Below are 12,705 nucleotides of genomic sequence, written 5' to 3' on the forward strand. Positions count from 1 at the left end.
TGTACATCTTAAAAGTCGAGCCAGGGGGTTACTAACGGGAAAAAATCAAAATCAAGCAAAAAAAAACTTCATATAAATATTTTGTAAAGCTTACAGAGGTCATATGATCTAACAGCTTTTTTGTTTGTACAGTTAGATATGGAAAAAATATATTGTTTATGGCAGCTCCGCTGGTAGCTAAGCGTACGGGGCTCTGGATACGTCACCCCCCGTGTGTTGTTGTGATTGGTCGTAGTGTTATCCAATTGCGTGCAGTGAGATTTTCAAATTGTATACTTGTGCCACCCCTCGAGTTGGGCCATTTTCATTACTCAGTACCAGACCCTTAATCTTTCAGATTTGGGTCTGGATTTCCAGGCTAGGACATTTGCAAACTAAAAGTCTTAATCATTTTAATAAAATCATTTTTGACTCAACTTAAAAGGTTCCATGACATGGTGCTCTCTGGATGCTTTTATATAGACCTTAGTGGTCCCCTAATACTGTATCTGAAGTCTCTTTTATATAGACCTTAGTGGTCCCCTAATACTGTATCTGAAGTCTCTTTTATATAGACCTTAGTGGTCCCCTAATACTGTATCTGAAGTCTCTTTTATATAGACCTTAGTGGTCCCCTAATACTGTATCTGAAGTCTCTTTTATATAGACCTTAGTGGTCCCCTAATACTGTATCTGAAGTCTCTTTTATATAGGCCTTAGTGGTCCCCTAATACTGTATCTGAAGTCTCTTTTATATAGACCTTAGTGGTCCCCTAATACTGTATCTGAAGTCTCTTTTATATAGACCTTAGTGGTCCCCTAATACTGTATCTGAAGTCTCTTTCCTGAAATTCAGCCTTGGTGCAGAATTCCAGCCACTAGAGCCAGTCCCACAATGAGCTTTCCTTAGGATGTACCATTTCTGTGTCTGTAGCTATTGAGGGGAGGGGGGGTGGAGGGTGGGGGTGTGGCCTTGACCAACTGCCACTTTGCTCGTTTGAAAGCCATGATGTCTCTCTCTCTCTCTCATGGGTGGGCCAAATTCTCTGGGCGGGCAAAGCAGAGAAAGGGGAGGTAACCTTGCTCCTTATGACCTCATAAGGAGAAGATTCCTGATTGGTCCATCTGAGCAGGATACCCAGGGCTCGGTTTACACCTATCACCATTTCTAGCCACTGGGGGACCATAGGCAGGCTGGGGGAACTCATATTAATGTTAAAAAACCTCATAAAGTGAAATGTCCATGCCATGGGACCATTAATGTGTTTGATTTTTGGTCCGCACAAACCGACTACCTGAATCTGTGACGACCAATCTTGAGCCCCCTCCCACGTGGGCAGCTCCGACAGGCTGGCACTGTAAGGACTGAGAGGGAAACGACACTAGTGCAATATTATATTTATTTCTTACAGTGAATTTTGGTTGCCATACAAGAAGTCTCGAGGATTTGAGGGGGCAGGGGAGGAAGGGTGGAGGGGGGGGAGGAAGAGTGCAGTTACAGGAAAATTCTCTCTCTTTTCATTTCAGTAATTAGTTGACTCTATGATGATTCAGTAGCACAAAATTACAGCAACATAGAAAACATAAACACAAGTCTTTGCACAAATTACCGAAAACATCTTAGCCTCTATGAAGACTTAGTCAAAGAATAAAATCTATTAATGAAAAAGAATCAAATTAAGAAAGAAAGAAAGAGGAAAACAAATAGAAAGTTACCCAAAATGTTGGACAATGATAAAGGCGGGAGCAGTGTTTTAGAAGGGGAGTGGAAGTGGGTTAGTGAGCCATGGCTGTCCTAAACATGGCCTGGTGATGCTCTTTAAAAGATTCCTACATCTACTCAGCTCTACATTTCCACAGAGAAAAAACGGCTTAGTGACCATGCTGATCCACAGAGAGGAGTCAACAGCCACCACTAATCTTTTTGGTGGATTTATTATGTATGTATACATATATATAGATTCATATAGTTTCCTACCAAGAAAGGCCTGCAGATATATTTTAAACAAATTTACACATTTTTGCTCTTTTTATACACACACTCTAGACTGAGGGGTTTCAGAGATGAGAGAAGTCTGCTCAGGCAGATGGTGGTCGTCAGAAGATACCTGGGTTTTTTTTTTCTTAGTCACTTGATTGGCCAAAATATCTTATAACATCGGTATTTTTCAACCTGGAATCTATTTCCCCATGTGTTTGTGTCTAAGTGACTGATGGGAACACCAATCTTTGAAATTGTTGCAGTCGGCAGCAGAGAAACTAACAATGTAACGTTAACGGGCAATTGTGCACCTTTAATTTCCGTCCATAAAAAGTAATTTTTTTTGCCGCTGACAGGCTCAGATTATTATTCTAAATGTCTGACAGCATTATGGAAAGGATCCCTACAGAGATAGACCTTTTTGTTAAAGAGTAAAATCCTTTTAGTTTAACATGAAACAGCCCCGAAATCACCATCACCAAACTCCACCAGACTCCATGTAAATAAATAGTAATTGTATCATCGTAAAACACACTGCATTCAAAGTTGACAGACTAACAAAATGAAAATATAAAAAGCCGTCTTGGTTCATCTTTCCACTGTTCCAACAATCACCACTCTGGTTTGGTTGAAATAAACTCTTAATTCACCCATTTACATGTGGAAATATGCTGGCTCTATACACGCTAAAAGTCCTGATTATTTACATGGAGTCTGGTGGGTTTGGCGATAGCGATTTCGGGGCTGTTTCATTTTAAGCAAAAAGGATCTTACTCTTTAACTAAAAGGTCTATCTCTGAAGGGATCCTTTGCATAATGTTGTCAGACACTTAAAATAATAATCTGATCCTGTCAGCGGCAAAAACTGAACTTTTTGAGTACATAAATTAAAGGTGCACAAATGCCCCGAGTGGTTACACTGCAGCCTGTATCGTGACTGTTCCCATTAGTCACTTTTAGACACAAAAACATATACCAAAGTTATCCTTTAAGTCTACTACAGCACTAGAGAGTTTATCTACTTTAGGCAACACTTCATTAAAACACTGACAAGTGGTCGCATCATGATATGTAACTTTAAAATGGGAAAATAAAACACAACCAAGGAGATTCATTCAGAATAAATATTGCTTCTTACATAACCCATAAGTCTAATAATAAATATCCACGTTTTGATCTATATAGTATTTAGTTTTTTTGGCAATCCACGTCAGTGTTGAACAGATTTTGTTCAGATAACCTCTATAAAATTTCATAGAACTCTATACAAATCTTTAAAAATACTGTGCTTTTCTACCCCCCTCTCCGACACTTTGCTGTTTGCTAAAATAAGTTACAAGTTCAAACAGGAACAGGATTATAGCAGCATTGTCCCATGCCAGCCTCCGTACGTACGGCTAATGTTCACAGAACACAGAGCTTGTGTATGTTTCATTCATCACCTCGAAAACTGCACCTACATGAAGCTGCGGAGTGTGATATGAAACCAAATAAGGGAGAACTTTGCTCTAAATAAGACGATATAGATTTCAGACGCTGGGTTACTGTCGAGCACATATCGAACCACACGTGAGGTGTGCTCTGAAAGAATCTACTTTGAGATACAACACAAGCTCCTTTTTCTTGATAGAGCTTTTACAACCGACAGTGGTGCAGGTACAGTGGAGGAAGGGAACTGTGAGCTATAGAGAGGTGAAGTCCCTCAACGTCCACCTGGACCACCATGGGACCTTATTTCGGGAAATAATATGTACGATAGTGAGCGGGTGAACAGTCAACGTTTGAATTGAACCACGGAGTACACATATGATGTTCGTCAATTTCAAAGATACTTTTGCAAGTGAATAAAGTCTCAGTTTGTCATAAAACAGTTGAATTATAAAACGGTTAAAATACATAATTAGAAAGACTACACACTTCAAAGTCGCATGAGTCATGCCTGGCTTACGCTACGATGCCCGTGGGATGTAACGTTACTCACACGAGCAACAGTTCTTTCGCATCCTGGCTGATAGACGCTGGCTAAAACCAAGGGGGTAAGCTTCGCTTCAGAACTCGAACTTCCTATGGCGCCATTTTGACGCTACAAAGAGATCACCTCCCGTTAGCATTCCACTGACTAGCATACATTTTGGCGCCACTTTGACAGCGAATAACTTTACATCTGAAGCGTTTAAAGACTCTATTTGTCCGTTGTTTATTTCTAAAGAAACACGACAATGTATAAAAGGCTCCATTACCTTGTACCTCACGTTATGGCTCCGTAGCAGACGCTTTTATAACAATAGGCTAACGATTGGGTCATAACCACGAGACTTACTGTCACACAGTAGAGGAATTACCGTATAGTACAGGAGAAGCTCAGAGGCAGTTTGGACTTCCATTAGCTGTTTAGGTTTAATTCCTAATGTTAACTAGCATGTTAGTTAGCAATAAATAGCCTGCGTCTATGTTATCTCCTTACATATACCTACGCTCTCCGTCTCTGTAAGATTGGGAATGATTGAGATTTCTCTCGGCACAGCTACCAGAAGACTTCACACTTTCAGACAGGTTGCTCACGTCACATCTACGTCTTCAAGCTCAGTTGGAGGCTGCGCAGTAAAGCAAGAGATCACCAGAAAAGTGCTTCTAATATCCTTCACTGGTCTCCGTCCAGAGCAACGGGATCTATTGGTCCATTTTATATATGTCAATGGCTAAAACACATCAGGTAAGATAACGTTACATGTGTTGTGGAACAGAGCTAAGCTAGCTAGCGAGCAAAGCCGAGCATTAAGCATTGTCGTAGGTTTGTCGCTGCACGGACAGTGTACAAAGTTACGTGTCCATATACGCGTTGTTTTCACGGATGGTATCGCCCCGCTTCCCAGCATTGCACGCCAGCGGGCTTGCCACCAGTTGATTTTCACTGACCACTGACCAGCAAAGAAAACAGTCTACACCATCCTACAACCGCGATGGCGTCAGCTGATTGAACGAACGCCTCAGGTGGGTCTGGCTGCTCCGGGATTTCAAAACCGACCATAATGGCGGCTCGTTCGGAATACGATCTCTTATTTTACAAAAATAGTTCACAGAAACGTGTTCCTGAAAACATTTTAATGGAGGAATAGGCCATGCAGTTGCTGAATCTGTCTTTATTTCAGATAGATACAGTTTAAAAGATTTTCGTTTATTATATTCGTCAGCTTTTGAGTGGCGTTGAGCCGAGCCGGCCACTCCTCATTTGCATAAAGTTGTCTGAATTCAACATAATGCAAATGAGGAGCGGGTGACTCGACGCCCCGATTCTCCAAAGTCCCCGGGACGCTACCAGAATGCATTGCAGGGCTGCTCCCATTGAAATGAACGAGAAGCGTTGAAATGACGCGGACAATAGACAATGCTTGACGCTCAGCTTGCTCGTTAGCTAGCTTAGCTCTGTTTCACAGCACATAACGTTATCTTACCTGATGTGTTTCATCCATAGACTGTCAGGTTTTATCCAGCGTCTTTTTATCAGCCAGGAAGCGAAAGAACGAGCAAGACCTGTTGCTCGTGTGAGTAACGTTAGATCCCACAGGCATCGTACTGTAGCTTCAGCGAGATGTTACCATGTGACTTTAAAGTGTGTAGTCTTTATAATTACGTTATTTTTTTTACGTCTTATACTTCAACAGTTTTATGACAAACTGAGACTTTGACTTGCAAAATGATCTTTTAAATTGACACAACGTGTAATTCATGGCTCTATTCAAATGGGATCAAACTAATTACGTCTCTCCCCGTTCACTACCATCCATATTTTTACCGAAATACGGTCCCATGGTGGTCCACCGGAAGGGGAGGGACTTTGCCTCTTTATTTAAGGCATCCTCTGGAGGATGATGGGGTGAATGACACCACTGCTGTGGTCATCAGGTCAGTTCTGGCAACTATAAATCAACCTTCATAGAATTTATTTTTTTACTCTAAACTTTTTAATAGAGCTATACATATAATCAAATAGACATTTTTTTATCCCTTTAAACACTCTTATATACACGTTTCAACACATACTGTACTTCTACTTCTGACCAGCCTGCGTTCATTTCTAGCAAACACAAACATTTCCCAGCTTTGTAAATGCTGATTTAGTTTGAAATTGGACTGCTATAACAAAGCTTAAACCCTGTCTCTACTGCTGGAGCTGCAGTGAGATCGGATAAGAATATACTGTATGGGACTTGGAGAAGCTTTTAGTCCAGTCCGGTCTAACTACAGAGACCGAAGTTCGTCTGCAAAAGATCAGAAATGGTTTTCTTTCCCTTTCTAATCTCACACAAGGCTCACGAACATCTGCCGGCTTTGTCAGGTTGTTCTCTGCTTATTTCTTTACACAGTTGTTAAAGCTTTAGTGCGTAACTTTTTGATATTAATGAACGTCCGTTACATACAAGCCGTTGCCAAATGAGTTGCTACAAAGCTAATTAAGACTATCAGCTCCACACAACTCTCTCTGGATTTGTCAGTGGGACTATGTTCAGAAGACTTTCGCACGAAACTCGAGTGAAGATAATGACCTCTTCTGAGTTCATCATGTTTTTTTAATCCTCCGTGTCCTCCTTGGCTACTAGCAACTGTGTGGAGGGGGGGGGTGAGGCAACATTTTGTTGTCATTACTTAGAATTCCTCATGGGGGAGACAGAAAACTACGCACTATAGCTTTAAAAGGGGAAGGCCAAGGCATGTGGACTTACGTGAACGCACGTAATTTGACATAAAACCCTGAAGCCCCACAATCTCCATCTGCTCTTAAAGCCAAGGATTCAACGAGATTTCACGTCATCTATCTGGCTGAAGTCGCTCCACAAAGAAGGAACCTGATGATTTAGAGGAAAAGTTCTCTGTCGGGGCCGCCAGCGTCAGTCTGCAACAGCTTTGTTAACGCAGTGTTGCGTCTACAGCCTTCTTTTGTGAGAAGAAAACACTCTCCTGAAGGCTGTTTTGGTCTAAAACTGTGTTTTACCTTTGACTCTGTGTTTCAAATCACAGAATTGTACCTCAAAACAGCTGCTCCGGTTTGGGATGCTGTTCGGTTCATTTGGGATCTGGTTGGAGTCGAGCGCGAGTTAGCTTAATGCTAACGAGTCTCTTATTGACTCTTTAATCTTCTTCTTTTTCTTTTTTTTTTAACAAAGAACAATGTACAAAATGTTCAGGTAGTCATTTAGGTATATAGAAAACATAATTTCTCTGGTAAAACTGGAGTTTTAGCTCTTTAAATGTCAACCTATGAGTTCTTAAGTATAAGGTTACTTGTTACAACTTGTGTTACTTAAAACTGTTGAAAGCTAAAAGGCCTCCTAAAGGATCTGACACTGGATTCAAAGTCAATAAAATGCTATCGAATGACAGCCTGGAAAATACGCTTTTTCATTTTCTTGCTGAGAGTTTAATGAAAATGTTTGATACCGCTGTCATGTAAATATAGAGCTAGAGCCAAGAGACGATTAGCTTATCTTAGCTTAACATAACATAAAGACTGGAAACAGCTCCAGCCGCGCTACAGCTCTGAGTCTGTACTTGTCACAGTGGTGCTTTGAGCTAAATGCTAACATCAGCATGCTAACATGCTCACAATGACAATGCTAACATGCTGATGTTTTAGCAGGTATAATGTTTACCATGTTCATCATCTTAGTTGCTATTTTGCTAACTAGCACTAAGCACAAAGTACAGCTGAGGCTGACGGGAATGTCCGTGGTTTATATTAGTAGTTCTGTTTTAACCTGATGATGGCGCTAGAGGAAAAGTTGTGTAACAACCAAAAGTTATTACGTTTTATACCGAGGAAAACATTAATATGTGTACAGAATTTCATAGTAACCCATCCAATAGTTGTAAAACAAACAGAGCCAGAAGAGACGGCTTCCAGTCTTTATGCTAAGCTAATTGACTCCTGCTTCCAGCTTTACATTTAGTGTAACGTTACAGACATGACCGTGGTGTTCATGCTCTGACACTTTTTGGCTAACGTTCTATTAAAAACATCTGTTTAAATACAAATATAAAAGTTATTGTAATGTTTTCAGTTAATTTCAATGGTGTCAAACTAAAGTGTAACTTCTTACCTTTCTAACAGAATATAATTTTCACCATTTACTTTATCTTTGTCTTTACAAGAGTTGGCAAAAGGAAGCTAATACCGGTGAATTAGCAGTGTGTTATCCTTGGCCATACACAGACACATCTATCTCCCTGCTGTAAAAAGGGGAGTAATAACCATATTAACAAGTCGCCCAAATGAACATCATTTCTGTCAACACATCTGTGACCGTACTTCTGTTAAAAAAGTAAAAACTGCATGCTCCAACAATTCCAGATTAGGCAGTAAAAGCTCCTAAATTTCCACCTATACTGCCACCTGAGCGTCGCCCAAGCGTTCTTACTGCTTTCTCTCTTCAAAATCACTTTTGTATACTAATTAGACATGTAAATGTCCATGTAGATATATGAAAATTCACACATAGATTCTTAGATGTGTAAAAACTATGAAAAGCACTGTGAAAACACCAAGGAACCAAACGCTTGCTCCTGGGGGGAATCGTTGTTGGGTCTCTGTAAATTATAGAGTGTGGTCTAGACCGACTCTATCATTAAAAGTGTCCTGAGATAACTTGTTATAATTTGACACTATAATTAAAACGAAATTGAATTAAAAAGACAGGAAACTGCTTCAGCCCGAATGTAAATACGGCCAATAGGAACCACGTTTCAAACAGGGTTTGAAACGTGTTAACTAACTGCAAGAAAGCGAATGAGCGTATTTCCCAAATCGTCAAACTGTTCCTTAAAACGTACCTTGTAAAGCTCTCTCTAAAAACACCTCAACTTCTACCCCGTACACACACAGGGTGTTTGAAACATTAGCATCGCTGCGGGGCCACATGAACGCCTGTGTTGACCTGCTAATGGTGAAGTGGAAGGAGATTTGACAGAATGAAGAAAAGTAAAGTACAAAAGTAAAGAACAGCTCTAGTTTCCCTATACTGTGGCCTATATAGCGGATCCATGGAAATAGCTAAACTGGCCTTAATGATATTTTGGGTTGACCAGTGAAACGCACACACACACGCACACGCGCACACACACACACTCATACACACAAAACTAGAAGGTAAAGCCAAGAGGGACAAGGACGCCCTTTGCAGACAGACAAGCTGGTAAAACTTTTCTGGTCCAACGTTTGTCTGTCCGTCTTGTACCTCGTGTCCTCCCCTTGGTTTTCCTTGTATGATGAGGTGGACACCGGGTGGGTGTGGACTGGCGAGGGGCCCTGGGGGCCCCTGCTACAGTAACAGCGGCGCTCCTCCTCTGGTGACCACCTCTCTCCACGCTTTGCTCTCTCTCAGGAGAAGAAGGCCATCGCAGTAACGGTGTGTGTACACATGCTTAGGGTGTGTATATCTGTGAAGACAGTGTGTATTCTTGTTTGTCAGTGTGTGGCACTGTGCATAAAGTGTGTGTGTGTGTGTGTGTGTCTGTAAGGACACAAGATATGGTTTAGTATTTCTTTAAACACGTCAGCTAATGTTCTTATTTTGACACAAACGAGGTGAAAAGCAACAACGACAAAAAAAAGTCTCTATCTCAAATTTGTCTCTACAACCTTAGATGCACCCAGAAATATAACTCCGGTAGGACTCTAGTGAAGAAATATTATTTTCTGAACAAACTCTAGCAAAGATAGAAAAGGAGCAACGACCAGCTCAGCTGGTTTTTCATGCACCCACACCGGGGTGTATGGAAAAAGTCTTTTAGTATTCCAAAGCAGTTGGGTGAGCAGGAGTCTTTTATGTGAAATAAACTTCCAGACGCTATTCCAGAGTTTTTCTTTCTGTTTCGTTTTCTGGTCAGTCCTTCGTACTGGCGTCCTCTGCTGTTTGCTCTCCTTGATGTGACATAGCAGCTATTCTCTTCTCTCTCTCCCCCTGCGGTTCCCGCCCGACGTCCCGTGATCCCCTGATCCCCTGATGCTCGAGGCGGTGGGAAGAAATTGAAGAGGGGGGCGGACAAGACCGGAGCGCTGAGATGAGGGCGGCGGAGGATGAGAGAGGACAAAAAAACAGCAAGAGGCAGCATCAGCTTGGACAAAAAAAAAAGAAACGTCTACCCAGTTCAACGACTTGAGATTATGTCTGATGAAGAGATCGGTAAAAAGTGAGCGGGAAACACCTCCCCTCTCCCTTTTTCCTCGGCCCCCCCGGACTCCGCGCGTCGCCCCCCCGTCTCCTCGGGGCTCTTATCTGTCCTGCAGCAGCTTGAGGGCCCGCTCGATGTTCATGCGGTGGCCCACCCTGGTCACGCCCAGGTCTATCAGGTCCTCTTTCTGCAGCGAGGGCAGGTGGGCGCCCTCGATCTCGTTGTCCAGGAAGGCGTCCCGGTGCTCGCCCAGGTTCAGGCTCTCCAGCCAGTCGGCCACGTCGTGCTTGCTCCACAGCTCCATGGGCTTGGAGGCGAACGGCTTGCCCGAGGCCGCCACCGCCTGCATCAGGGTGAGCGGCGACGGCGAGCGCGAGCTCCCGCTGCCGCCGCACGACGAGCTCAGGCTGTAGGCGCCGCCGCTGCCCATGGGCGGGGTGGGCAGGCCGAAGACGTCGGTGAGGGTGGGCGACACGGAGGGTGGCAGCGAGGAGCAGGGGGTGAGGGAGGAGCCGGAGTCTGGCGGGCTGCAGGGGTGCGTCTGGGAGGGGAGGCTGCTGGGAGGGGTGGAGGCGAGGGCGGCGGCCGCAGCGTTGTTACGCATCCCTGAGTCGTCTGCGGGAAGCCTGAGAGGGACAGAGAGGAGACGACAGTCAGTCGGGGGGGGGCAGAGCGCCTCACGTTTCAGCACATTGACAACAAACCGTGTGTGGTGTAACTTTATATGTGCTAACTTGTTTTCTGTGTTTTTGATTTCATATCTTGAACATTGATGTTGTTTTCAACTCCTGTAGGGCTGCAACTAGAAGAGAAGTTAAATCTGTGAGGCTGCCTGATGATTGCTACTAACATTCTTTCCTCTGTTTCTCTGGTCTTTGTCTTCTTTCTTTTTCTTGAGAAATACAAGATTCCCTCTTTAGTTAAAGTGTTTACTGTTCACTAGGGCGGCGAGTAACGATATTTTCACTGTTGATTAATCTGTCGATTATTTTCTTGATTAATGGATTAGTTGTTTGATCTAAAAAAATGTCAGAAAAGGGAGAAAAATGTGGATCCGTGTTTCCCAAAGACATTCAGTTTACTGTCACAGAAGGGTAAAGAAAATAGAAAATATTCACTTTTAACAAGCAGCAATCAGATAATTTTTTAATAAAGAATGACTCAAACTGAATACTCGATTATCAAAATAGTTGGCGTTTAATTTAATAGTTGACAACTAATCGATTCATCTTTGCGGCTCTCAGTTCATGAGATGAGTAATAATGGACTAAAACGTGCCAAAAGAGAAGTATGGTAGACTGGAGTTAAGATGGAAGTGTCTTTGCGTTTATCTAAAAAGTCTTCAGAGGGTTCATCAAACTTTAAACTCAAACTACAGATGTTCATCATGTCATTGCTGGAAGGATTTAATAATGTAATGATGTAAAATGGACAGTAGGTGGCATCATAACGCTAAACTTTCTCCCAAAGCGCTAGCAGCTGATGGAGAGGATGCATGTTGAACCAAGCCACAGCATTTTAGGTTTTAATCCCCACCCAGACAGTTAAGTTACAGCAGCGTTACCTTTCTTTTTGGCTATTCTCTAAGCTACATTTAAGGTTAGGAATTGGGTATTTACTCTATTTTAGCAGCCATCTTCTACTTGTGACTTTAATTAGGGGTCCAAGTCCGAGGGGGCTGGGTCCTTCGTATGCAAGGCAACCCAGATTCCAGTGCCAGCGGTAGTGGGAACCAGTGTTGTAGTACTCGAGGTCGGTCTTGTTTCGGAATCTACCACATTTCTACTCGGCCTCAAGACCACAGCTGCGGTGATGTCACTAAATGACCTGTGCATTGTCTGATTTATGAGTTCACATCATTACTGTGATTGGATGTCAAACTCCCTGCTTCAAATGCAACGATTCAATAACTTGACTCATTTCTAATTTGAAATTTGTAACTGTTAACCCCCGTTCCCCGCCCCCCTTAACACGCTCTCCCAAGAAAGTGAATGTGGGAGACAGGAGAAGAAGCTCTGGCTGTCTGGGAGGTGTTTTTTAATGGGAATGTGGATCTTTCAGATCAATTTGAGGAGTGCCTATGGTTAGCATTTTACACATTTTATCGTGTCATGCAGGGTGGGACTCGCCCTGCGTCGGTCTTGTCTCAATCTAGATCTCAACCCCTCAAAGTCTCGGTCTTGTCTCTGTCTCAATCTAGGTCATATCATAGTGGGGGGTCTGAGTGTCCTCCCCCAGGGAAACTTTGCAAACTTCATTTTGTGCATTCGGATACACTTTTATGCACCAATTTACGGTGGAAATACCTTTATTTAGCCTATGCGAAGAAGACAAAAAAAGATGACAATTCAAAATAAATCAAAAATATAGTGAAAAAAGTATGTTGTTGCGTGTCATTGGGCATTTTTAAGTGGGTATATGGAAATTCTGGATCTTTCTTAGTGGGTATACTGTGTATACCTGCATATCACATAGACTACACCAATGGGTTTAAGCAATTTTTTTGACAGTTTTTGCCCATTGCTTAGACACTAAAAATTAATGCTTAGACCGAAGCCTCAATACCTAAACATCTTGTA

At 42.5% G+C, this 12,705-nt stretch overlaps 1 protein-coding gene across 1 annotated transcript in view; it reads right to left on the bottom strand.

Moving 5' to 3' along the window:
• Window positions 1–6,545: 6,545 nt before the first annotated feature.
• LOC120556519 (SH3 and multiple ankyrin repeat domains protein 2-like) overlaps window positions 6,546–12,705 on the bottom strand; it is a 287,467-nt gene continuing 281,307 nt past the window's right edge. The window contains exon 24 of the mRNA XM_039796163.1: window positions 6,546–10,752. Within this exon, the coding sequence (XP_039652097.1) occupies window positions 10,227–10,752 (526 nt within the window). The 3' untranslated portion in view covers window positions 6,546–10,226. The remainder of the gene's footprint in view (window positions 10,753–12,705) is intronic.

The sequence above is a fragment of the Perca fluviatilis genome, chromosome 3 (genome assembly GCF_010015445.1).
Source record: "Perca fluviatilis chromosome 3, GENO_Pfluv_1.0, whole genome shotgun sequence".
NCBI lineage: Eukaryota > Metazoa > Chordata > Actinopteri > Perciformes > Percidae > Perca > Perca fluviatilis.